At 39.6% G+C, this 27,792-nt stretch overlaps 2 protein-coding genes across 20 annotated transcripts in view; both read right to left on the bottom strand.

Annotated features, from left to right (window-relative positions):
- The window catches only part of macf1a (microtubule actin crosslinking factor 1a), a 180,707-nt gene that overhangs the window by 75,185 nt on the left and 77,730 nt on the right, over positions 1–27,792 (bottom strand). For 13 of the 19 annotated variants that reach the window (XM_077196131.1, XM_077196139.1, XM_077196133.1 and 10 more), the window contains 25 exons: positions 25,768–25,857; positions 25,057–25,152; positions 24,044–24,121; positions 23,321–23,413; positions 14,554–14,720; positions 14,342–14,454; positions 14,107–14,213; positions 13,876–13,995; positions 13,150–13,245; positions 12,754–12,881; positions 12,567–12,660; positions 11,849–12,003; positions 10,752–11,172; positions 9,327–9,404; positions 8,810–8,971; positions 8,109–8,213; positions 7,885–7,980; positions 7,573–7,698; positions 5,625–5,777; positions 3,870–4,024; positions 2,404–2,530; positions 2,137–2,320; positions 1,888–2,054; positions 920–1,098; positions 672–810 (listed from right to left, as the gene is read on the bottom strand). In XM_077196131.1, coding sequence (XP_077052246.1) covers positions 672–810; positions 920–1,098; positions 1,888–2,054; positions 2,137–2,320; positions 2,404–2,530; positions 3,870–4,024; positions 5,625–5,777; positions 7,573–7,698; positions 7,885–7,980; positions 8,109–8,213; positions 8,810–8,971; positions 9,327–9,404; positions 10,752–11,172; positions 11,849–12,003; positions 12,567–12,660; positions 12,754–12,881; positions 13,150–13,245; positions 13,876–13,995; positions 14,107–14,213; positions 14,342–14,454; positions 14,554–14,720; positions 23,321–23,413; positions 24,044–24,121; positions 25,057–25,152; positions 25,768–25,857 — 3,429 coding nt within the window. The remainder of the gene's footprint in view (positions 1–671; positions 811–919; positions 1,099–1,887; positions 2,055–2,136; positions 2,321–2,403; positions 2,531–3,869; positions 4,025–5,624; positions 5,778–7,572; positions 7,699–7,884; positions 7,981–8,108; positions 8,214–8,809; positions 8,972–9,326; positions 9,405–10,751; positions 11,173–11,848; positions 12,004–12,566; positions 12,661–12,753; positions 12,882–13,149; positions 13,246–13,875; positions 13,996–14,106; positions 14,214–14,341; positions 14,455–14,553; positions 14,721–23,320; positions 23,414–24,043; positions 24,122–25,056; positions 25,153–25,767; positions 25,858–27,792) is intronic. The other 6 variants (XM_077196137.1, XM_077196151.1, XM_077196152.1 and 3 more) reach the window with 1 other exon arrangement.
- LOC143702659 (uncharacterized) lies at positions 16,746–19,636 on the bottom strand. Its single transcript, XM_077196700.1, has one exon. It carries the CDS (start codon positions 17,799–17,801, stop codon positions 16,746–16,748), a length of 1,056 nt encoding a protein of 351 aa, XP_077052815.1. The 5' UTR covers positions 17,802–19,636.

Below are 27,792 nucleotides of genomic sequence, written 5' to 3'. Positions count from 1 at the left end.
TAATTATGTCGGAAATAAGTATTTATAATGACTATTTGAGTTGATTAGCCCTAGAAAATCTGGTATGCTTTTCTTTCACATTGGCGGTCATTTGTTTTGTGTGGATATAATCATACATTCGTAATTTTTTTCATTTTCCATGGTGAATAAGAGGAGGGTAGTGGTTGCTTCATGACCAGTTTTGAAAACTCTGTGCGACTGCCACTTGGGGGCAAAATGTGACAATTGTATGGAAATATTGGAGATAGTGAAATGGTGGCTTCAATGACAAATACATTTTTTTTTACAGTCACTTGACGCCATCTACTGGTGTAATGATGTAATTGATACAAGTTACTTTCAAAAGTTGATTTACTCTATATTTGGATCGCTACCATAGACATAGACAATCTTTATATACAAACTATAAACTGTGTACTACTACTTCTGTGAAATCTGAATTAGTAACACAGAAATAATGATACTGTGTGGTCGAAAACACAACGCCAAAGCAGATTTGAATACTCTGTTTTGATCTCACTAAAGGTTTAACAGGCATAGCCGAATCTTTGTCATTTAGGAATAAGATTGTGTGGATGTTTGTATCAAGTTCGAATCAGAATCTTTTAACGATTAATCATGCAGCTCTAGTTGAGATATTAATCAACTAGTGAAGTGTCTGTGTGTCTCACCTTTAACTGCTCTCCTAAGGCCTGGATTGCAGCAGTATCAGCGGGCACAATATCCTCTTCACTCAGTCGACTCTCATTCTTTCTCACTTGACCTTCTGCAGCCTGCAGGCTTCTCATCAACACATCTACTGTCTTCAGTCTGGCAGATGCAAAAAAAGACACTCAAATTAAGTTAACGTTAAAAAAAGCTTGATGACTAATTAGGGTAGAGTACAAGCATATGTATTGAAATGCTTTTGTGCACTAACTTTTGGAGATAAACGGAGGAGAGGGAGTTGAGTTTCTCAATGTGCTCTATGGCCAGGTTGAGCTCAGAGCGAAGGACAGGCACACTGGAAGAGGTAGGCTTCTCCTCTAAGAAGCTCACGCAGCGACGAGACACCTCACCCAAATCTGACTGAAGACCCTTTAAATCCTGCTGTAGCTTCTGCAACACCATTAAAAGATTCTTCAGATTACATTTATAAAGACTCCATGAAAATGCATTTAAAATGACATTTGCAGCTTTTAGTCTACGTCTGATAGATTTGAGATAATCTGCTAGTGTTCTCCTAAAAGTTGTCAAAATTAACTTGCAATCAGAGGCATAGCCTCATTTTTGTCCAATAAAAAGCTTACTATTATGTTCCCAAAGTAAGCCTTTTATTGGACAAAAATTAGGATATGCCTCTGATTGCAAGTTAATTTTGACACCTTTTAGGAGAACACTAGCAGATTATCTCAAATGCCTCTGGCTACGAAGTAGAAAATGTGATGTGTTCACGACAGTGACATAAACAGCCTAAAAAAAAAATATGCTCGTAAAATCATTTAATAAGGAAATAAACTGAAATAAAACTAAATTAAACCAATATAGAAATATTTAAAATTATTTTTATAAATAATAAAATAATGAATTTATAAAAAAAAAACTATAAAAAGGACAAAAGCACATAAAATTACTAAAACAAACTAAAATGAAAATTGAAAACAAAAATAAAAGCTACTTCAAATAAATTGAATATTATAATTATTTAAAAAAACATTTAACAATTTGATCACTGTCAGCAACATACTGCAAAATATTTAATAAAAAAAACGTTTTAAATTTTTTTTGTCGAATTAAGTATTTTCAATTCATCGGACTGGTTTATATATGTACATCAGCTAAAAAAATTTAGTACAGACTGACTACTGATTGCCCAGTAGAGGGAGTAATTGAGTTGATCAGACTCACCTCTTGCTCTGCTATGTGAACTGCATTGTCTGCGACGTCTCCTGATATTGTGCTGGGGTGTGGAGTCTGTATGCCATGCATCAGCCTGCTCTCTGCCTCCTCTAGGTGCGACTTGATGCTCTGCAGCTCTGAGAGGTAAGCACGAGAGGCCAACTCATCCTTCTCCACTGAAAGACAAAAAAATACTGAACACCATGTCATATGGTTTCATAACATGATTAATACACCTAGACACAGTAACCTTCTTACCTGTCTCCAAAGAAACCAGCAGCGTTTGGCAATGTTCACGGCAGTTCTCAGCTTCACTCTCTAGCTCACGCCGTTCAGTCGGTGTGAAAAGTGCGCTCTCACGACTATCCGTAAGGAAGTCGGACAAGTGGGCGTCCAGGTTGTTTAAAGCCTGCTGCCTCTCTGTTGGGGCCTGCAAGCGCATCTAGAGAGACAGACACATGATTATGAATAACCTCTGAACGAGTGTCAATAAGAGAGGAAAATTGAATGAACTTGAGTACTAACTGTGTCCAGACTCCAGGAGGAAATATTCAGTATGTCTTTCTGCAGGTAGTGGCAGGAGACTACGCTCTTCATGTTAACATGTAGCTGGTGCCATAGAGACATGACGTTCTGGTACATCTGCTCCATTCTATGCAAAACAAAAAACAAAAAAAAGATTATCTTACAAAGTTTATATAGTTGTTTATGCAACAAAGACAATACAACATTCAAAATATATACTTGTTAAATGTCCCTTGTGTTATAGTACGCAATTCATCATTCAAAATGAAAAAAAGCAGTATTTTTCCAAGACAACATGTCATGAGTAGTGTTTGTCCAAGTGTTATTTTACTATTGTTAATACACTATGATAGCATTTATTAATATTTGAATATTTTTGATTTTAATTTTAGTTTGAGTTTTAGTCATTTTGTTATGTGCTTTGGTAATTTTGTATATGTGTTTAATATTTCTATTTAGCTTACATTTATTTTTATTTTGGTTTTAGCATTATTAGTACTTTTTTTTAAAAGGGACAATGTGTAGTTTTTATGTATCTTATTATCTAATTATCAATATTTTTATTCATAAATATGTCCTTAATGGTGTACAAATACGTCTGCCAATTATCTGACTTATCTTTGTAAACGAAGAATTAATTATCTTTATATACATGTGACAGGTAGGTCCACAGAGGCTTCCATGTAGTTCCGCCATCTTGAAAAACTATAATAGCAGAGAGGGTCAAAAAGTACTAGGCCAATACGTTTCCACAACGCGTTTTCGTTCAAAGCCAGCGTCACGTGACTGAAAGCAGCAGAAACGGAGGAGCAGAGCAGTGAGAGGCGCTTGTCACTGCCCCGGCAAGTTTAAAAGGCTTCATTGCACTGTTATTTTTAATGGCGGAACATACATATGCCGAGCCACAGGAGAAGAAATTCTCATAGCCAAAAAAGTCCAAAATTGAACGTTAAAGGAAACGTGACCGGAGATTACAAAAATCTAAAACTCGACGAAGTGCTATTAGAAGCTTTTTGGTATTTAACAGCTACCGTAGATGCAACATGCATTTGAAAAAGCGATGCGCTGAAGAGCACAATTCCTTTGAATGCTAAATACAATTTCACCGCTAGATGGGAGAAATTCCTACACAATGTCCCTTTAAGTTTTTTCATATAATATTTATATTTTAATTTATTATAGCTTTATTTCAATGAATGAAAACGAATGCTAACAGTTTCAGTTTTAGTTTGCAATAACAACACTGGTTTGCCCATGCAAACCTTGCCACTAAAACGCTAGGGTTGTACCAACACAGTTGCTAGAATTGCTAGGTGGTTTTTAGGGCATTCTGGGTGGTTACTTACTGGGCCAAACATTACATAAACATAGCACGTTATTTCTATGTTGTATGTGATTCCTGCATGTGTGTGAGAGACCCTCATTAACATGTTTATTGGGAACATTTAAGGATCTGTGTACTGTACCTGCTGGCAGTGTTGATGGCTTCCTGGTTAGGGGGAGGAATGGTGAAACACACAGATGGCACCATGGCCTCATTTCCTGTAGGACTGATGACCTTCCACTTAGTCCTCTGAGAGTTATCCTCCAATACACATTCCTCTCCTTTGCTGATTGTGATCTGAGAAAGAGAGATAGAGATAGAAAGAGAGTGATAGAAAAAAGGGATGGAAGAAACATAACAGGTAAGGGAGAGAGGATTTAAAAAATTGAGCAAAAAAAGCAGAACTGATGGTAAATGTTGATTAAAAAGTAAAGGGATTTAAAATATTAACCAAAGGATGAGGAATAAAATGTTAATGCTAATGGCCTTTATATGAGTTGAATTACATGAAATATGAATTTCATGGAATAATGCCTTACAGTGCTAACATATCTTTACAACTGATAACTGGCAAAAAAACAAAAACAAAAAAAATATTCAAAAGCACTTATCTTGTTCACTTTTTCATCCTAGCTTTGCCTTAGGCTAACATGATAGCTAAACGAATCAATAATGCTAAAGGCAACAATATTAAAAGCCTCCTGAGTAATTTAAGCATATTAAAAATCAAAGAAAAGATGTGAGAGCACTTTCTAGTGCCCCACCTCCACTCTCACCCTATCCCCTTGCACACAGTGAAATTTATGCTTTTTTATATATTACGTAGGGATATGCAATTAAATCTAACAGAGGGTTACCACCTTTGTGACTGATAAATACAATAGAATTAAAATGACATAGCAAGTCAACATGCAACATGCTCCCACCATGGAAAATTGATGACATTTTGGGCTGGGATAAAAATAAAAATAAACACCTAATACATAATATATATATATCCTATTTCACATGTATAGGACGCCTGAGGTAAAGCAGGGGTCCCTTGTGTGCAGGGCCAGGCCAGAGAGCAAAGGTCAGAGGAGGAGAACGGTCGGCAATAGTACCTGAGATTTGGCCTTGCCCAGCCCCGCAGACACACATAAAGAGGAAGGGAGAAGGAAGGGAACAGAGAAAGATGGGGTTAAATGGAGGGATAAAGGAAAAAGAGGAGGATTTGGGGAGGGAAGAGAAAATGGGGGTGGGAAGGGGATAGGGAGGGAGAAAGAGATTACTTTCAGGCATTTAGCAGACCTCGCCTGACTGAAATAATGCGATCAGGAAAAGAAACGGGGCCACAGCTGGAAGAGTGATTGAGTGTTTATGGGTATTTTGCATAAAAATTAATACTCAAATGACAGCCTCTTATTTCATCATTTCAATTAAGTAGAGTATGTGAAATGTGTGAATGAAAAGCAACGACATGGCAGATTAGATACGCTACAGCAGGTTTGTTCATCACTCATGATATGCCACACCTCCACTTTGCCAGGATTCTTAGCTTACAGCTAAGTTGGCAAACAAAGGACAGATTCTCTGGAAATATCTTGGTCAATGGCACCTTTTCCCCATATACTTGCCTTCACAGCTCCAGGGTTGTTTAAGACTAAATATGTGCAGATGGTCTCTGGCTAGCACCCTGAGTGGAGCAGAAGATGAAAACTAAAAGACGGTCTTCAAGTGGGGTAGGATTGGGACACAAACGTAAAGCTCTGAAAAACCGAATTAGGATCACATTTATTTTCCAAATGTGATCATAGCTCAGTTGTTAAGAGCATAAGGATCAATGCAGGGTTGTGATGTGATAAGGTAAGGCAAAGCGAGTAGGTTGTGATGGTGAGATATCTGGAGCGTGTTATACCTCTATTTGTCGGTAGTCACAGATGGCACGGATGGGCGTAGTGGTGCCCAGGTTACTCTCTGCACTGCGTGGGCGGAGCTGGACTACAGACTTGGCCCGGCCTACAAGGCTGGCCACTGTGCTGCGGTATTCAATCAATTGTTCTTTCTCCTCCTGAAAAATAAAATAGTCAAAAAATTTAAAAAAGTAGTCCAACAGTGTTGGGGGTAATGCATTGATTACTTTTTGTGATCTGTAAAGTAACATTACTTTTAAATGTACAAAATATCTGAATTACTTTTTCAAATAAGTAACGCAAATGTATTTTTAAGGGGGTTACACATTATTGTAACGCATTACTTTAGCCAACACTGCAGTTTTGATGTTGTACTATTAGCGACAACATAATACAATAGCCATAATACATTTTTCCTGTGAGCAAACGAGTCTGAAAAATATTGTAATTCAATAAATATTTAAAATGTATTAATCAGAATATAATCCTTTAATTAAGCCACTGTCCTCATAATTGGATTTTTTCCATTATTACCTGTTTTTCCATGCTAAATGTCAGATGAACTGAAACTGAAATGTGCATTCATGATAATAAATATTCATTTTCTCACAAAAATAGCTTAATGACTGTCGAAATATCTTTAAGAACATATAAGGCCATCACTGATATTCTTCCCTGGGTTATTATTTGCTTAGCTTTCATTGTACTAGAATTAATGAGTATGTGGTATGACACTTCCATGAACAGCTCATAAGGGATTCATTAGTTCTGGCATTGGGAAGCAGAGGCTGACAGGAAGATCTAATAACACAACGCTCTCTGCAAGAACTTAACATGTGGTATTAAATTTGACTGCATATCAACATGGGGTCAGAGTTCATTAAAACCACAGAGGTTTTTCAGAGCAACAAGAGTGAAATTATGGCAAACACTCCAAATCCTTATTTGAGGGATATAAACTGTTACTGGTCATATACGCAAACAGTGGGGATTTTTTGGGAGACATCTGTCAAATGCTTAATTAAAATCATCTCCTAGTGAGAGCTGGAGGCAATGTAGACCACATAATGACACAAAGAACGGTTCAAGTTTATGTCTAATAAAGATTTGTATGTACCACTCAAATAAATGATTTGATGATGCTTGTTTAATTTAGCTAATTATGAACTAATGCAACTTTTCTTGAACTTTTAAAAATTTCTTAATGTCATGTTACATGATTATTTTTTGTTTTTAAAGAAAACAACAACCACCAATAGCCAATATTTTCTTAAAATAAAAAAGGGTGTTATTAATTTTTTTTCAGGAAAATTAGAAGTAGATAGGACAATTATTAATAAAATCTAGTAACTTTTAACACTGTTACAGTGTTACATTATACAGAGGGAGAGAGAGAGAGAGAGAGAGAGAGAGAGAGAGAGAGAGAGAGAGAGAGAGAGAGAGAGAGAGAGAGAGAGAGAGAGAGAGAGAGAGAGAGAGAGAGAGAGAGAGAGAGAGAGAGAGAGAGAGAGAGAGAGAGAGAGAGAAAGAGAGAGAGAGAGAGAGAGAGAGAGAGAGAGAGAGAGAGAGAGAGAGAGAGAGAGAGAGAGAGAGAGAGAGAGAGAGAATTCTAGAATTCGAAAATTACAGCATTAATTTGGGAAGATAATCCATCCCAGCTTCTATCTACTTTGTATTGCATTCATGCCCTTGTTTAACTGTGATGCACTTGTGCCAGCTCTGGGTTTCTCTTCCGTATGGCCAAAGAGGATATGCCCATTGCACTGTCTGCTCTTGTGCAAACCCTCTCTCATGGTGCCATCTGTCAAATGTGCACTCATTGAGCTCGAAAATTCAAATTCCTAAATCAAGTATTATAAACTGTAAAATCTCCTATGAAAAAGTGTTTTATTTATGTTTTAAAGGCTGATTGTGCACTAATTATTATATTTTGAATAAGAGGGGAACACCCACCATGGAGTCCTGCAGCAGATCCTCCAATCTGCCAAGTCTGCTGTTTTTGTCACAGGTGTACTGTCTCTTAATGGTGTCTTGTAGCTGACGTAAAAAGCTTTCACAGTCCCGTGCATCACTCATAAACTAAAACAAAGTCAATAAAACACAGAAAATGTCATTTAAAGCATAATATATATATATATATATATATATATATATATATATATATATATATATATATATATATATATATATATATATATATTATATATATATTTATTTATTTATTTATTTTTTCATGCTTTTCCATTGAAAAGCTTGATTTAGTACCTGGAAGTAGGCAGTGTTGTCCTTGAGGTGCTGCTCCACACATACGCAGAGCTCTTTAATCCACTGCCACTGTGTCTGCAGGGCAGCACTGTAGGCCTATGATCAGAGAGTTCAACAGGTCAGGATTGAGCACCAAATCTGGTTTCAAACCATTTTTACCGTGTCTGAGAGCGACATACTGAGTTCACTGCATGAAGATTTGTTCATATTGGTCAACAACTCACCTCCACTGTTTGTTTGGCTGGGTGGTTTTCTTGACACATGTGGTCAGCTGTCTCCTGGAGGGAGCGCATCACTTCCTGTTTTTCTTCCAGCTCTGACTTCATGTCCTGAGAGAGATTAAGGAGATCAAAAGATATTTCTCAAAAAAATCTTATTGAACAACTGCAACTACACTTAAATCGGCATGAAATGAAAATTCACCCTATTTTGTAAATGCATGTCATTGATTTTACTGTAATCAATTCATCCATGTCTGTTTAAATTCTGACATCACAATTTAAAAAAAATTTATCATAACTCAACAAATCATAAAATCACTTCTCCAATCACTTAGTCGGCTTAAACTCTGGCCCTGCAAGCTGATGTTCATCTGCCTTCATTTTTGAGCTCAATGCCCACATCTCAAAAGCAAATCAACAACAAGATTCATAGAACCAAGCCCTCACTAACATTATTTATTTTTCGATAATCCATGTCACTTACATTTCCAATTGAATTCCATTTCTGTTTCATCATGACTTTAAATAATAATGAAGTACTTTTGAAACTGAGGGCAAACACATACAGCCCTAAATATTATAAAAATAAATGTTTAAAGAAAACATACATGAAAGGACAAAAAACATTAAGTAATAAGGACAAAATCAGTAAAGGAGCATATAGGGGCTAGAGGTAGTGCATCTTTCTATAGATGGAGTCTTACAGCATATTGCTCTCTTTTGGCAGCCATGTTGGTGTTGCCGTCACTCCAGTCGAAGGCCAGCTCCTCCTCCTCCCTTTCATTGAGCCAGATCAGCTCCTCAGTGCAGTGGGACACAAAAGCTCGAAGGCTCTCCAGGCAACGCAGTCGCCATGACGAATGTTCCTGCGACAACACAAAACAACATTTCTAACCCTGGACATATAACGCGGCCAACTGCTCAGTCTGATGCTTTCCCCGTGGTGAGCACCCTTGGTCTTTTGAAAAATTGCATGTTTTCATTCATGGAGAACTGATTTGGTTAAATTATGGAGACGTGTGTGGGTGTGGGTATATGTCAAGAGCAGGTGTTTTGCGGCACTCTTAAGCATGTCACAGAAGCATTCTGCCTTTGTAAGGACACACTCTGTCACACCCTAATGAGATTAGAGAAGAGTAATATACATAATACAGAGTATAATGAACTCAAATACACTCACACATGTCTGCTTATCATAATTCTAAAGCAGGAAAAACTCACCAGCAGTTTGCAATACTGGTTCTCCAACTTGGACAGAGTCTCAGAGTAACTGCTACGTAAATTAGGCGAGACGCTTGACTGAGGGAGAGAGAACATGAAGAAATAAATTATTCCTTATGCAAAAGTGTGCAGTGCGCAATACATAAGGTCTTTAAGTCCATTCACACCAATTCTGATTTGCCTGGTTGGTTGTGCACCTGGCAAGTTTTAAAACGAAACAATGCATGTCTATGAACAAAATCATAAAGTTATCATGGCCTAGAACCACTGACAGTCAGAGAAGGTTTAACACTGTAAAGTAACAACCAGAACGGTTTTGTTTTTACGTGTCATTAAAGGTGTGCATGGCTCTAGTAGCTCTAGGCTTAGAGTAAGTCATGACTGTTGTTTTTAATGGACCCCATTCAATATGACTATACAACAACAATAATAATTATAATTATAATCATTGTATTATAAAGATTAAACAAATAAATAAATGTACTATTTTAGTACCAATACTCTTATACTGTAAAATAAAAACTGTATTCAATAATAATAATAATAATAACTTTGCAACAGTAATTTACAGTACTAATATACATGTCTTCATTTCCTTGGCTACTAATTGTTAAATAAATAGAGCTTTTATTTTGGTAAAAACCAAAGGAAGACCTTTTTAAGCTTCTGATTTTTACATAACAAATATAAAAATGATACTTGTGGCGAGCAGGACGAGGCCGAGGGCCGTGAGAGAATGGCGCGAGGCCGGTGGCGTGATTGCTGATGAGCGACACCTGCGTGACGCACCGGTCTCGTATCTCCGACGGAGGAGCGGAAACATAAAAGGAGGAGCGACGATCGTGAAGATCGAGAGAGGACAGGCCTGGACTTGTTTTATTTTGTTATATGTGACAGCAGTCGTCCGTGAGTGGCTGCTGTCTCTGCTGTCAGAGTGGCTCTGTCAGTTTTGTATTTGTTTATTTTATTATTAAAGTCTTTAAATGTTCGCCGGTTCCCACCTCCTCCTTCCCATAACAACAAACTGCGTTACAATTCTCATTACAAGATGTGGGTGGGCACACCGTATCATGAGCTGTTCGTGTGTAAATAAACACATTGTCACACTACTCGCATTTGCCACTTGGCGTGTTCTAATTTTGGACACCATATACAACCATTCATGAGCTTCGATCTGTCACTTGCACCGATGCACCTAAATATTTTTTCACAGTCACACAGTCATTTTCATTCGCAAATTGTCAGTTGATCTGACTGGAGATCAACTGACATTTTTTTTAAGTGCATTCCAGTTTTGTGTGCAGTATGCACACGCCACTCAGTGACAGGCCTGCTTGCAGTCTGTGTACATGCTGCCTGAAGCGGAGACTATATCAGAATTGGTGTAAAAGGTCCCTTGATACCAAGACCTCATAGTTCAAGTACCTCATAATTTCGAGCCTCTTTGAGGCTATTGAGTAGATCCTCCACTGCTGTGTGAATTATGTGGTGGTCCTGCAGGTGCTGTTCTACAGACGGCAGATCAGAACCCCACTCGGCTCGCTCCAGTAGGTCCTGTGTCGCTTCAACCCATCCCAGCAGCTCATAGATGAAGCGCAGACTGCCTTCATCTTCAGAGGAGGACATGGCTACCAGATCTTCACGAGACATTGGCCGCCTGAGCAAAGACGCCGCAGCACCCACTGCTCCCAGAAGTGTGTGTGCTCCGAGTGTAGCCAGACCTCCCGGGGACCCCTTCTGACCCATGTGCTCTCCCAGCAGACTCCCCGTGGAGAAATGACCCTTCCTGTACACACTGGCACACTGCAGGCGCATAGAGACCAGCTCCTCCTGCAGACATGACACCCTACAAGAGAGAAATGACCTCGAATAAGACTGCTGGATGGAAAAAATTATTATTTTTCTGCAAAATAGGAAAGACATCATTAAAGTTATCCATGTCACTCCAGTGGTTTCACCTCAATTATATTAATTTTGTGCAAAAAACAAACATAATTTACCTCTATATTTACAAAATAATATTATTCAAAGCGCGTTCACAGAACAACTTCCGGTCTTGAGTCAACACAACACGCATGTGTTGTAGTGCTCCCCCTACTGGATTGCAGGTCAATATTTTTGTAAATAAAGTGGTAAATTAAGTTTTTTGTTTTTAGGTTAAACCACTGGAGTCACATGGATTACTTTAATGATGTCTTTCGTATTGTTCTGGACCTTGAATGTGTAAATTGCATTGCTCGTAATAGAGGGACTGAACGCTCTCGGATTTCATCAAAAATATCTTAATTTGTGTACCGAAGATGAACAAATGAATTTATTATGGAGTGAACTAACCCTTTATAATAATTGTGAATAATTTGAATTGTAATTACTGATTATTGTTCAAAGAACAGAAATCTATTCCTCTTTTCTGTCAATGAAATTGATCTTTAATAACGGTCAACAAGAACAAAATCATCCCATCCCACTCTGTGGCTTGCTTTTCACACACATTTTTCTATTTCCCCTTTTCTCTCTCTTACCTGAAAGCCAGCTGTTCCACTTGGTAGTACTTCTCATCTCGAAGGACCTGCAGGTCAAGGTGAAGCTGTCTGACAAGAGCCTCACAGTCCTGCAGATACAACCCCAATTCATTCTCACACCGCACTGGCTGCCCATTCTCTAGCTGAGACATGTCCTGAGGAAAGACAGAAGACAATGGAAAAGAATGGAGCACAAAAGATTTCTAAATGATAAATAACCAAGTTTTTCATGCAAAAAAATAAATAAACAGGGTGATCTCAGAGGACTTGTCAATATATGTCCCAAATCCAATTGAGTTGCTTTACAACTGAGATTGTATTTCAAGGCATCTAGTGTGTTTGACATGACATTACAAATGGTCTTTCTTGTAACATCCCTTCTTTTGGGAAGGTGGCATTGTCTGTATCCTTCATGGTAATAATAATCTTCTACCATTTCATTCAATACTGAAAAGCAGCAATACAAAGAGTTGAATCTAATAAAAAAAAGACTATTGTACCCAATATTTGTGTGCTATGTAGCTTAGCATCTAGCATCAGTATCTAACGAGTGCTATTAATATAGCAGGCAGAGCTGCTTCACATGAAGAGCATTCCAAATCAGTCACTTCCATTTCAGAAGGCAGTTGCCTATGTAGACAGAGGACGGCAAGGCAGCTTAATAGTTTTTGGAAAAGAGCTTATGAGACAGTTCCCACAGAAATACTCCAATACTTACAGCCTGCAAAGTGTTCTTCGCCAGTGTGAGTTTCTCCTCACAATCTAAAGCCATGTTCTGGATCTTATTGGCCATCTGCAGGAGTAACTCCAACCTAAAAACAAAAGATACATACAAAATACACATTTAAAAAAAACTGCTACAAATGTAAATGTAGCGATTTTATATAGAAGTGGACTCTCCTAACCTTTCCACAGCAGGCCTCAGTGCTTTCTCTCTCTCCAACATCTCCAGGATCAGTTTTCCCCATTGCTCCTCCAGATCATTAGGGTGTAGCCCTTGAGGCAACTTAATGCGCCCAAACTCTATCCATGCCTAAACAACATCCACAAACATCAATCATGAAAAGAAGCTTTCCTAGTGTGTTTGAGTGTGTGCATGTGTGTTCCCTTTATACTGTCAGTCTTCCTCCTCTCCCACATGTCCGCATTGTGCTCTACATTAGCCTGAATCTGTAAATGTGCAGCTCCACTGTGCCTCTTATGAACAGTGCTGCCTGCATTTAGCTGCAGAATCAAGGTCAGCCTCAATCTCTCTCTGTCTTAATGTCATTCTCTTTTTAACTTCATTTTCTCTTTCTTACCTCAAGAAGCTTGTAAAGGTGCTCAATGTGGCTTTTCTCCATTTCCTTCGCGGGGATCTCAGTTTCTTTGAAGTGGACATATTCATTGTAAAGTGCCTGGGGAAGAGAAGACTTTTGGTAAGCAGCCAAGTAAGATCAAATCAAACAGTGATTAGCAATTTAAGGCATCACAGCTTTTTCTGGACATGAAGGCTGTTTCAAAAGGTAATTCTTTTTTAAGCCAAATTCTAAGGCAGTATGTATCCTTCACAGAGAAGGCAATCCCAGAAAGCACTGTAAAAAACTAAAATAATGGATTTTAAATAAAAATTGCATTCAGCACAGACAATGATATATAAAAGTTGTGCAATTCAAAATTGATTATTTTACCTAATATGTGTGCATGCTGTGTTTTTTCATGTTTATTAGAATATTGTTTTGTTATCTTACCGACATACTAAAATCAAACTTTATTGAAATAAATTACAAGCCAAGTCCCTATTTGTGGCCTACGGATATACTGAATATTTAGAGTGCACTACCATTCAAAAATTTGAGGACACTATCACATGTACACCAAAGCTGCATTTATTTGGTCAGAATATAGTAAAATATTGTGAAATACTAATATAATTTATAGATTGTTGAATAGAGATTTTTTTCCCCCATTAAATAATATATCTTTAGCTACATCTTTATGAAATGCTGCTCTTTTCTTTCGACGACTCCTTCCCTCACGCTTCTTACCTTGAGTTCCACAGGATTGTGGGGGAAGCTCCTATTGGCCATGAGGGATGTATGTTGCCTGGTCCACTGTAGCAGAGAAGAGAAGCCAGATTTGTACTCTGTCCATCGCTGGTCAACCTCCTGAACAACAGATACCGTATGTAAGAAAACAAGGGGGGGGGGGGTACAAAAGTTCGGTAGAGAAAGAAAATGCAACTGAAAGAGAGTGAGTGCACTGTGAAGTAATCATACATGAGCTGCAATGCCTTCTCCACCCTCTGGGATCTTGGGGAAAGCATCGTAGATGGAGGAGACGTACGTGATGACAGATTTCTCGTCTGGCGACGGCACATCGACATCTGATGTAGAAAGAGGTTCAAGATATTGACAAAGCAAATGATGATTAAAGACAAATGGAGTTTAGCAAACAATAATTCTCATATGCAGAATGGATTAAAACTACAGACAGGTAAAACACTAATCTTACCTTCAGCATCTAGAAGTCTTGTTACCCCTAACGACTCTGCAATCTCAAAGGCCTGTTCCAGGTTCTCACGGTTACTTTGTTGAGCAACCACTTCCATGTTTATCAGGTCCGGCCTAAAAATCACAGTGCCATGAGATCATGAGTGTTGATGCTCTAATGTGCATCTGTACTTTGTAATTGAGCACTCATTATACTTAAATGTGTATGTGAACCTGTATCTGTGCAGAAGAGCATTGAACAAGCGTCCATCGCTCCAGTTGGAAGAGAAATTGGCACAGCGGAGACCGGGGTAGCCCTCTGTGGCCTGTTGACTCCATAATAGCAGCTTCTCTTTCGCCGTGAGGTCACCTGACTCACCGCTCACATAGATCTCAGAAATCTGGTAAAGAGAAAGAGCTGATACTGTATCTGAACCTCATTAAATGATTTAACTGTGTAAAGGGGAAGTGATCTCATACTTCTACTAAAAAGGTCGAGTATCACTTGTCTGCAAACATATATTTTTAGGAGTAGCCTCTGTATCTCTGACCCCAAGGCCCGGATGACCCGCAGCAAGGCCATGAACCTTTCACTTATCTTATTCCTCTAATTTTACTTCCTCTTCTTCTTCACAAAGGGAGTCAGTATCCGCAGTATCTGTCTGTGCCAGGCTCTAATCTGTATTCCTTTGTCATTCCTCTCATATGCTACTCTTCACATCCCTGCCTGCTTCTTTTCTTGCAGAGCTAGCACGGAACCCTTTAAATCCTGGAATAAATTCAGTGCTGAGAGTACAGACAGGCTTAAGAGTATATCACAGATCTTCAAGTCAATCATGCAGGCCAAGATTAGCTTGGTCAAATTTGGTTACATTCAGAAACAGAACAGTAACTGTCATAGCCTGAGCCTCTTAATCTAAAGATGATTTAGAAAGTTAGGTCAGACAGATTTCTAAAGCTAGGCCAATCAACAAGGCTCTAAGCCATAAATATGCACCAAAACATTACCTCTTCTTTTGGTTCAAACATATTTGCCAGACAAGACAGCTTGAGTCAAATCATAATCAAGGAGAATCGACCAGGACAATATAGATTAAATCAAGTTTGATGACATGGATATAATGTGACATGGTGGTATTTCCATCAGAGAGCAGATGACTGAGTATGTGACCTTAAAATAGAGTCAAGAGTCAGGAGTCAGGACAGTGCTGCACCCTGAAACCTTCAAATAGTGTAATTACATCACAGTCAACACTGAGCATGCTCCCGGAAGATGAACACACAACAATGTGCAATTTAACACTTTAGTAGTGTGAGCATAAGGGATAGTGGAGGAAGGGCTACAACCAGCAATGTAAAAGGATATTTGAGAATGGTATGAGCTAAGAATATCAGAAAAGTGATATATGAGAAATCAAACAAAACAAAAATAACAGTATAGCACAGAAAAACATAGGACACATAACATTAAGCTAAAAACAAACAAAAAATACAAAACCAAACAATAAAAATGCAAATCAACAAATCCACCAGATCAACAAATATTACAAAATATTTAAATGCCATGTAACTGGTGGTGGTTGAGGAGATCGCCCCTTCCATATGTAAATCGCTTTGAGTACCTAGCATAGCACTATATAAATGTAGAAAATTATAATTGACAGCAAACAAAAGGAAGTTTGTAGGCCTTCATACTCAGCCAGTTACTGTTTTATGCATATTTCTGGGTGTGTACATGTTGGCTTCAGTTTCCACACGTTTGCTGCATTTTGCACATCACTGAAACGCCATGCAGATTCATGATTTGAACATACTCACGGTTAAGCATCTAATAAACCAGGTAAACCTGCTAACAAACCAATAAACCTTCTAGCACACTGCTGCAACATCTGTAACAAGGCCACGAAATCCCTCTCTAACAGCTATAACTCTTAAGTGTGCAGGTGGAGCACAAGGACGAGGGAGGGCTGGCAATAGACACAAATATGCAGCAATCTTACACTGGTGCAGAGAGAAAAAAGATGAACAGCTGACAAAGTGTCTGTGAACATCACTAGTGATCGTGTTTTTGGCACTGCAAGGCAGTTTCACTCTAATAAAGAACATCAGGAATGACAGGAAAGAGACTGTGTGGTATGAGGGAAGGAAGATAATGAGGAATGGAGGGAAGGGAAAGAGGCAGACAGTTAGAGATGGTCTGGCCAGTACTGATTAGGCTCCTGAGAAAGGGTCAGGAAGGATCAGCTGTGTTTTAGACTCAGCTTTACTGGCTGAGAGTAAAAAGCCGCATGATAGATAGAAGTGTAGAAATACAATGAAATGCAAAACAATCAAACACCAGTAGCCCCAATCCACGTCGGCTTTAAACTCTACTCTTTTATGCTACAAAAGCGACATGAAAGCGCTTTAAGCAGACAGAGAAAAAATTATCTGACCTGTCTGCAAGGCTGAGCTGGTATCTCTTCTGGGGAGATGGGACTCTCAAGCACAGAAGAATCAAGCACATCAGAGGAGCTCCCCCAATCAGTCTGGACAGTGCCTCCCGTCTCAGGCGAAGTAAGCGGTACATCACTAGCGTAACCTGAAGACTGAATGTCCTGTGGTGGGAGGCCAAAGCCTTCAGTTACTTGAGTAGAGTTGTCCAATAGGAACTCTTTCTCTTTTTTTTCCTGAGCTGCAGCTGTTGCTGGTTTGGCAGAGTCGTTCTTCCCGGGTGGTCCTCCTTGAGTTGCGGAGACTTGTATTTTCATAATGTCTCCAGTAACAGGAGATACAGCTGGAGGTTCAGAATGAACCTCAAGTTCTTTGTCACGCCAGACGGGTGACCCATAGTCTTTTGGATAGACAGTTCGGACCACACAAAGTTGCCCTCCAAACTCACGAATGTGAACAACTCCCTTCTTCTCAGTTTTCGAGGGCTCATTGAACAACATTTCTCTTGCCCCATGAATATCCCCTCCTTCCTCCTCTACTTCCAGGTCACTACGTTTGGAGCGTAAAAGACAAGGTCTCTCTAATACACCCTGAACTCGCTCTCGAACCTTGCAGACTCTTCCTCCTCCGGGTGTTGTGTTGCCCTGCTCTAATTTAGCATGAGACTCTTCGCTAAGTCCCTCCACCTCAAACTGGCGAAGTGCCCCCAGCCACGCTGGACTGGGATCTGGGGAAAGAATGGCCATCTTGCTGCCCCGCAATGTCCCCGTGCTTCCAAATATTGGGGCCATACCAGGAACTAGGACAACATTGGTGGGCGTTTCAGTATTTCTTTGGCCAGATACCAATTTGGTTGAATCAGGGGCTTTTGACGTAGACTCCTCTGTAAGTTCAATGCGGCTTTTCTTGTCTTCCCCTCTGGAACCTCTTAAATTCTGATTGGCCTTTCGTTTTCGTCTGAAGCGAAGCCTTCTTTTGGGGGACAGTGGTGCAGCACCACCTGGTCCATCGTCCCTGGGTTGTTTCACACAACCAAGGGAGCTCCCCATATCTCAGACACAGAGTAACAATAAATAGAAGTCAAGAGGAAAAAAGAGGATGCAAGTAAAGCAAGAAATGAAGATATCACAAAACAGTCAGCCTGAGGCTGTTGAGGTCATTTTAAATGCTGTTAAGTTAATGACTCATCTGGAGTGAAAACCAAGACAAAAAGGTATTAAACATTACAACAGGGTTTGGTACATGTTGAGGTTCTCCCAGGACATGATGTCTCAACTTTAGGTGTAGACAGCAGTCGTTCATTCTGTTGTCTGGTCTCCTCTTTCTGATGTCATTCAGGCAATATTACAGTTAACCCAAAGCAAACATAACTTAGGGTCCTAGCAAGCCTCTTGGACATGATGCTGTATATAGGTTACTGTCCTTTATAAAATATTAAAATCCTACGGCAAGGCTTTTGATGTTTTTCACTCTCTCAAGATGCAGAGATGATGCAGCACTGACTGAAAAAAAGAGCTGGTGTTAAATAGGAGGCTATTTGTCATGGTTTTCGAGACACACTATTCCACTGTTGATATTCCTCAAGGTGAGAACCACAATGAAACTGCACTGCAGACTTTAGTAGACAAACTCCCATGAGCACACAGGCACATGCTCAATTTCTTTGAGTTAGGATGCACTAATTGTCAGCTTGCACACAACTAAAAAACTGGAGAAAAAGAACATGTCTGTTCTTGTATTTGTGCGTACAGTAAGATACAGTAAGGTACAGTAAGACTAAAAACATCTGCCTCTCTGGGTATCTTTACTATAAATTATTGATCACTGCACTCACATAGGGTAGTAAAGTGTTGAGCAGTAGTCGTGGAAGTCCTGTGGGAAACGGTTTACAATAAAGCTGTGTAACAGGTCTCAGATCAGCTGAAAATGGACAAAAGTGCTGAGTCAGGCAGCTCATCTACAATTTAGTCACAACATCTTTTGTTCCCATCATCATTCAAGCATAACCAGCCTGAGTCAGGTAATCTTTGTTCTTCACACCTGTAGCTATAAGTTTTTCACCTCCCAGGGGGATAAGGGGCAAGGGCTAGGTACTAAGCGTCTTGCCTTTGCTGCCACGGGAACTGGCATCCCATTCACTGACGCCAGCACATTCAAGTCAATAAAGAGGACAGTGACTACCATGAGTAAAGACCTCACCTTCAGCCAGCAAACCTAAGTAGTCACTTTCCCCTTGCTGACACGGCTGGTTATGGATTTTGTTAAGCACGTAGTCCAGTCTCATTTATCAAGTATATATGGCTTCAAGCCATCCTCTCTTCCTTGTTCTGCCACTAAGCAGTGTACATTGCTAGAATTGGGGTAAGCAGATGAAAGAAAGAGCGATAGCCGATAAGGTGCCGCTCCTTGATACTGACGGCTTCTCTGGCTGTGGAATCTAATTAGAATGCTGCCAGGACAGGGCTGGGCAGGATAGTTGAACCATGGCTGGATGAGGAAAAGAGGAAAATCCAGAGGAATACACCCCCAACCACGAGCTGCACTGGTATCCTCAGAAAAGAGTGGTTGCTCCAGTGTTGAAAAAAGCGTAGCTCCATCAGTCAAGCCTGGCGAAATTTATCCGATTGATACGGCGCCCTCCTTTGCACAACCTGGGTGTAAATTAAAACGTGTGACTTACATGTGTGTTTGCAGGGTTCAGCGATCCCAAATCTGAGATTAAAAGCATATGTGTCGCTGTATATGTGCTTCAATAGGCCTGGAGAGGGAAGAGGTAGCCAGGGGCTCCAGTAATAGCAGGTTGCAAGTGTCCTCTTCTCAGTTGCTGGGTAGCTCCTCTGCTCTCGCTGGTAGGCACCAGCGGAAAAAAGAGCTTTATCTTCAGTCTGCTGCAGCCTCACAGAATACGCTGCTGCTGCTTCCTCCTCCTCCCGCTCTCTCTCTCCCTCCTCCTCTCTCTCCTCCAATCCACATGCTCATCCCTCCCTCCCTCCCTCCCTGCCTATGATTCCTGATGAGCTCAAAGCTCAGCACACATGCACACCAACCCAATGGCCTTCAATTGGTTGAGAGCCTGAGAGTGCCAGAAAAGAAATTACTTGAAATATTAACTATTGCCCCCTAACATGCATGTTATTTCACAGCTTCTATTATCACCCTGCCCTACTTCTAACACACAAGGCAGAATGAATGGATTTACCACTGACTGGACTAAAGAGCTTAATATCTCTGTAAAGCGTAAAGAGCATTCTAAGGTACATTTACATGACAACAATGTACAAAAAATGGAAAAGTTTTTGTCTTTGTACAGATGACAACGTTATCAAAATGATCTCCATTCACACGAATCCGCGAAAAATGACTAAAAATTATGTATTATGCACATCATATACAGGTCTAAGAATTATGTATTATGCATGCCAGGCCAGTAGTTGGCGGTGTCACTTTGTAAAAATTTAAAATAAATAAATAAATAAATAAATAAATAAAGGCATATAGACTAAACGCATAATATGCTTGTGCACGCTGTCACCTTTTCATAAATTCGCGTTTTTGTATTTTACACGAAGATGATAACAGTGTAGTTTTCAAAAACTTTTCAAACATTGAAACTTTTGTCAAAAGTTTGCATTTTTAGGCCCCCAAAAAGCTGTTGTCGCGAAAACATTTTCTGTTTTTAGTTGAAAACTCTGTCGTCCAAACTACCCCTAAATGTGCAGTCACACTAGAATTTTTATGATTTTTTTAAAAAACATTTTGATGAAATTTTGGAGGCTACCAGCTGTCTTTTGGTCAACGTGGCAAATTTGCATGACTGACTGAACCCGCTACATAATCTGCATGTAGAAATCTTTCACTTTCACATGAAATTCTTGATCTGGCTAATAGCGGTAAACATTATATTGAAACCTAAGAGCCTGAAGGCATGAGGATGAAGATATTCCTATACTAATGAACCTCTTACACACAAAAAAAAGCACTTTGATGGAATTTAGTCCTGGTAGAAGCAGCATACAAGAGCATGATTGTAAAGGAAGCTGATGAATTAACAAGCAATAAATCAATCAGATCCGTGATACCATGGTAATCAGCCAGCTGAGCCCACTTTTTATACCTAATTGTCATGCATCCAGAGTCTCCTGTACTGTAACTGAGAAAGGATATCATTTCTGTTTACTGACAGACAGAGAATACAGACAAGAACACAGCTATCAGCTTTTTCCAGCAGATAGAAAGCATAAGATTTCAGCACACTACGACCCTTGCCAAACAACCCTGCTGACCAGATAACCCCACTTTTTATGTGATTTTATTTTTTTATGGTAATAAAAAGACCTGATCTGATTGGCTATTATTTATGTTAGAGACAGCTGGCACAAATGGAGCCTGGGCTAATACATTGGGGCCTGATTGGTATTTTCCCACAGGATCCTGATGTTAGACAAAAATATATCAGGTCAATATAAGGATATCCAAAACAATATTCTAAAAGGCTGCTGTTAACCTAAATTACAGCGGTGGTTTCAAAGCAGAAGTGCCCCAGATTGAGTGTGGGGAGGTTAGATAGTTAGTCTCTCTTGGCTATCTGAAATAAATGTACAGTAGGCATCAACATTGTACTTAGAGGAGTGGTTTTCCAATTTCCAATGCTGCTTTTGACAAACAGCAACTCATCCTAATGGCTCCTAATGTGCCTCTGCTGAAATGATTATTGGATGATGTTTCCCTGAACGAGTCATGCTATATTCTACTTGACCAACTTGAATTGGAGTTTACAATGACAATTAACTCGTTTCATCTCTCCAACAACATAACACATTTCTGTAGGGGTTTTCCACTTCTATCCAGACGTTTAAAAACGAACAAAGCTAATGTAACAATGTTTAACTAAAGCAGATTCTCCATACCTTTCCATATTTAGCATGCTGTTTCATGTACTGGTGTCTCATTGTCATTATGCAAAAGCAAGGTATGCAAGTTATAAAAAAAAATCCATCCTATTTTCTCCTATCTATCCCTGTGCATATTTATTCAAATGTTTTGTCCCAGAGATTCAACATGTAGTTTACATGTACTTATTTGTGTGCTACTTTAATCCAATTACCGTGTGTAGATAATGTAACAATGTTTAACTAAAGCAGATTCTCCATACCTTTCCATATTTAGCATGCTGTTTCATGTACTGGTGTCTCATTGTCATTATGCAAAAGCAAGGTATGCAAGTTATAAAAAAAAATCCATCCTATTTTCTCCTATCTATCCCTGTGCATATTTATTCAAATGTTTTGTCCCAGAGATTCAACATGTAGTTTACATGTACTTATTTGTGTGCTACTTTAATCCAATTACCGTGTGTAGATAATTGAGAGTTGTTCCAAATCTCTGCTCTCTAGGTATAGTTAGAAATATAGTGAATGTACGATATTAAATTCAAGCACTGTAATACAGTATGAAACAAAGAGACACCCGTTTCAATTTCGTAATCTATTTTTCTTTCGGATTTCCTATCTTCATGAGGCCTCTGCCTCCTCCACTCATTTCTGCTGAATCATGCTGATTGAAAATGCTTTGGGGTCATACTAAACTCAATCTCCTTGGCAACCAGCTGCATATGTCACCTTGTGATGTCATCAATCTGTTGATAACAGCTACCCCTGCTGGACATTCCTGGGAAGTGCAGCTAGTGTTCAGAACACTATATTAAATTAATATTATATATATATATATATATATGGTTATGCTCGGATACTTCACATATAGTATGGAACTTTCTGTAGATGTACTTAGCCAAAATGTAAAGCATACAATCAGAGCATATAGTACTGCTTATTCTACTGTATTCCACAATGCATTTCCGTTTAATGAATGGAAGCAGAAATAACTGTGATTTAAATATCTTTCAGGAGTCATTATTTGATAAGACTGCCACAAATTGCAGGATTTCTACAAACAGTTTGCACAATCAGCATAACACTCTGGACATGGAAACAAGCACGGGCAAAAAAATTCTATTCAATTCTTCTGATAACCTATCATGCAACCTTCTTAAATTGCCTTTATAAATGGGACATTTTAAATTCTATCATCCACCAGCGCAGTCTCCATCAAACAGACCTTACTTTTCTAGCTTGACCCATTAGTATAGAGAACAAGGCCATTTCACAAATGTGCTCTGCAGGGTCCATTCCCGCAGATTCTTGTTTCTTTATCAACATGCAGGCTGACAGTGCCTGTCTAAAACTGTCCGCAACCTCTGTCCTCTCATCCTGCAGAACAGACAGACTGGAGGGCCTTTTCTTTTGAAACACCATATAAACCAGTCCCTGAGCATATTCAATGTCTGAAGTTGGGATTGTACTCTACCCATCACATCCTCCTCATGCACCCTTCCCTCTTGAGTTTTCCTATTCTTGCCATGGACAATCCCTGTTGCTCAAACTGACTGCTACGGCCTTGAGAGGCTGGTAAACAGCAGCTATTAGCATTAAGTAAAGTCCTCTAACTCTGGCATACTGTGTTGAGCACTACATAATCAAGCAGGACACAGCTGTGACTAAGGTGGGCTTACCTGGAAGTGAAGAATGATGGTCCAGATCAATCCCAGTGTCAGTTTTGGGTTCCCATCTGTGATGTCATCATTGCGTATATTCACTAATTTGACCTGCATTAAAGGCAAAAAGGCTCTCGTTAGTAGAAAATATTTCAACGAGTTTAAGGTTTATTTTTTTCAATGTCAAAAAAATATTTTAATTATTGGCCCAAAAAGATCATTACATTGCTTGAATCTGCAAATCAATGCCTAGGGACTGAACAAGTTGCATCTAATGTAATTTCAGGACACCTTTGATGTTTGTTGTCCTCTTACGCTTACAGCTGTCAGAAGCTATGTACTGTGTATTTGGAGAAGGGTGCTGGTTGGCATTTTGTCTGGTTTAAGGACCCTGTGCTGGGGTGACATAAGGGAGGGGATTGGACAGGCTTGTATTGGGCAAGAAACATCTATCACGGCAGATCATGTTATCTCAAAGCCATGTTACCAACTGAAGCACAAAGAGATGGAGGACACAGACCTCAACACTAAAGAGGACACGTCCTCCACAATTTTCAGGACACTAGTTGATGAATATGAGACTTTTAATGACCGATTCTTCAACTCTTACATCAGCCCATCCAACCTTGAATATTTAGTCATAACCTTGAATTTGTACATAAAAGGACTGACAATCTGTAATAAGTGATTTATTATTATTTCTGAGAGTGAGAAATTGTGTGTAAGTGTAGACATTCATACCTGTCTCTGCTTGAGGAAGTCCAAGGCAATCTGCACATTCTGGAGTCGGTGAAATCGCATGCGACCCTTTTCCCTGGGCTACAAGGAGAGAGAAAGAGAAAAGGGAGAGAAAAAAAGAAAGAATGCAGATGAGCGCACTAATAACCTGAGCAAATTAGAGGTCTGTGTGAAAACAGGCCTGTTTCATTAGCGCAAGCCTGAAAGCAGCAAAAGCAGAACACTGCAAAGAGACACAAGACCCTGTCAGGATCGTCAGTAATTAATAATCTTGCCTCAGAGTTACAGAGAATAGTTAGCATACTGTCACCATTAGCAAATAATTCAAACAGCAAAGCAAAACTTATTATTGCATCACACACTTCTGTCTTGCTTGCTAACATCTCTCTATTAGTGGCCGATCAGCAATATCTAGTGCAGGACAGTAAATGGCCGATATAATGCCAATAAACACTACCGTTCATGTGTTCGGGGTCAGTTTTTATTCACCAAGGGTTCACCAAATCTATTAACAAGGCCAAATGGTCAATGGCCAATAATCTCAAAACGGCCAAATATCATCCGATTATTTATCATATATCGGTCTATCACTACTCTCTACTGAGTTCACGTAGCAGACTCGCACACCCTTACATGCAAAGCATGCACACTATCACCAACAAATGCAGCAGCATGTACAGCAAACCTGCAGGTGAGCAGAAAACCCCCACAATAGGGCAAACGTGGCCAAGTCATCTGATTGAGTGAGTGTGTGTTGGAGTGTTGGCAGCACTGAAGTGAAGTGAACATAATGTGTGTGACAAGGCGAGGTCCCTCAAACACCTGAATCTATTAAATCTGATTATGTGAGGTATCATGAATTATGCATCGGCATATTAGACATTCCCCTTTGCATAATCATGAAATTGACCTGCCCTTTGAGTCCACGCCATGCAGTGTACAGAGACCGTGTGTGACTATGCATTTGAGTTGTGTGTGTGTGTGTGGGGGGGGGGGGGGGGGGGGGTCACACATACTCCCTGAGCTCCATCCTCCTCATCCTCCCCACCCATCAGGATGAGTGGGGGTGCGCGTGACACAGACGTTCTCCGCAGAGTTGACACACCCTTGTGCTGATGACATCATAGAGAGGGTCACAGAGAAAGGATGAAGACAGAAACAGTGTTGAAGGGCTGATATATGTACGAAACAACAGTTTAAAAAAAATTAAAACAAGATGGAGGGAGAGTGAAGCAAATCAAATAAACAAAAAAAATGGAACTAGAGAAAACAACGGAGACGGAGAGAGAGAGAGAGAGAGAGAGAGAGAGAGAGAGAGATTGCAGAGGGCATGTGGTGCGTCAGCAGTCTGTCTCTGTTAATCCATCTTGTCATTCAGTCTGCCCCAGTGCATCATGGTCTGAGGCCATCAGAGTGGGCAAGATTGAGTGCAGAAATAATGTACTAATGCAGACGTCATTACAACACTGCAGTGCATGTGAGACTCAGCTATTTCTCTGCTGAAAGGCCTGTATCTATATTCGGTGACAGCAACAAGCCAAGACACTTTATAACACCAGCCTAACCCCCAGGTCAACTCATGTGACATGATCCCCAGGTAAAATGTGGCTCTGGATTGCATTATGGAAAATAAAGCAGATCTCTGCCACATGAATTACCCAGGAGAATTGCATAAAGCATTGAAATCATAACCTGTCTGTGTTACGGTAATTAAGTTGCTTCCTCACCAATGTGACACCCGACAGCACCTCAAGCAGGGAAATAAGGTTATGCCCATCCCTTAGATCCTCATACAGGTCTGTGATGTGCTTCCTCAACTGGAGAGAGAGAAATAGAGTTAGAGAGTGATGGTTAAGTACTTTATAGCTTTTAGAAACCTATGTGTAACCGTGTGTATTATGAGCAAGAGTGAAACAGTTTCAACAGAGTTTGTGCTATAACTGCCATGTTCAGTTACAGATTTTATACTTTAAACTGTTTTTAAAGGACTATTAGCAAACAAAACTTTGGTTGGTTGCAACTCATTAACAAAAGAAGCCGAGATAAGATTGTTAAATAAAATAGTATTATGCTTCTGCGTCAACTCCACGGCGTAGCTACGCCGTCACTCCTACGGCGTCGTGGCCGTTTTATGGTTCTGCGTCAGGTTGAGTTGCATCGCGGTGCATCTGACCAATCACAGCCCTTGTGGTCTGCGTCGCCTCGACGCGTAGTTACAATTTTTTGGAGGTGCACGTCGAGCTACGGCGGAGGGGTTCGCGGCGACGCAGAGGGGTCTGCGGGGGTATGCCGTCGATTCGACGCAGAAGCATAAAACAGGCTTTACAGTGAGACAACTGCAGTGCTCTAACTCGAACCAGCAGAGGGCACCGGAGTCATTGAGATGGGCCAGTAAACGAGCAACAAGAAAAGCATGGAGGATCTTGAAGTTCTGTACTTCATAGCACACACACACAGACACATGCGTGTGTGTGTGTGTGTGGATTCAGATATCCTAAGCTGTATACAGCAGATCCAACACAGCTGCCTCCCCACAGGGCTAAAGAGGAACCATCTGCTGAGTATAAAATAACATCCTGACAACTCTGTGTCTCTCTATTCCCTCACTTTATCCCAATCAAATCAGAAAGAACAGTATTATATTATATACAGTCATGTTCAAAAGTTTGGGGTCAGAAATATTTATTTTTTAGAGATAAATGAAAGGATGCATCAAATTAATCAAAAAATAATTAAAGTCAATACATGTGTAATTTTACAAAAAATTTTATATTTATAAAAACTGCTCTTTTGAACTTGCTATTGACCAAATCAGCATATTAGAATGTTTACTGAAAGATCATGTGACACTGAAGACTAAAGTAATACCAGCCAAAAGTTCAGCTTTGGCATCACAAGAATAAATGTTAAAATCCATTTAAACAGAAACAGCTATTTTTAAATAGTAACAATAATTCACAATATTTACTGCATTTAGATTAAATAAATGTAGCCTTGGAATAAGAGGTCATAAGAGACTACTTTCAAAACATTAAAACCCCCAAACTTATGATTATAATATTGTATTTAATAATTTGAGTGAAAAGCTGAAATGAATAATGAACATGAATCTGAGAATTTCTTCGAGAATGAGAGAATTATTTGGAGCTAAAAGCATGTTCAAAAGTATGATTTGAGATCCAAAGAACATCATGTGTTTCAATGAAAACAAGAATATCTGACAGTCTGTATAAAAAAAAATTTAACAAAAAAGAGAGATCACATGAACAATGTCACAAATAATGTTTCGGTTGTACATTTATGTTCCCACACTCCCTGAGCGCAATGTAGCAATGTCTTTCCACTTCTATCTCTCTCATGTCACTTCAGTGTTTATTACAGGTGTATTATCATGAGATGCCCTGTTTCCATAGACACAAAGAATAACAAACTATACTTGAGCACTGGAGTAATACCCATGTGATGGGCAGGGGTAATAAATAATAAAAGGTGTCGAACTCTAAAATGTGTTTTAGTTTGCAGTCATTCCTGTGGACAGGTTCATTGCGCAAACCCTCTTAAACCAGATCAACATTTCTGCAATGAGCTCACTGTTTATGTTAGAAGTGTGTAAAGAGAAAACACACTGACGTGACACAAACTACACACGCCGCTTTGTCAGTCAGTGTTTGCCTGAGGATAACCGCATACCTGTTCACCTGCCAGAGATGGAGAGAGATGTGTAAACACAAATGCTAACAGGTATCATCACC

This window comes from Siphateles boraxobius, unplaced genomic scaffold (genome assembly GCF_051911475.1).
Source record: "Siphateles boraxobius isolate OS27281-9 unplaced genomic scaffold, OSU_SipBor_1 35, whole genome shotgun sequence".
Lineage (NCBI taxonomy): Eukaryota > Metazoa > Chordata > Actinopteri > Cypriniformes > Leuciscidae > Siphateles > Siphateles boraxobius.
The sequence above is the reverse complement of the archived record's forward strand: the minus strand, read 5'-3'. Positions and strand labels throughout refer to the sequence as shown.

Coding starts and splice junctions, on each gene's coding strand:
- LOC143702659 (XM_077196700.1), bottom strand. CDS start 17,801: ATGGGGAGCTCCCTTGGTTGTGTGAAACAACCCAGGGACGATGGACCA.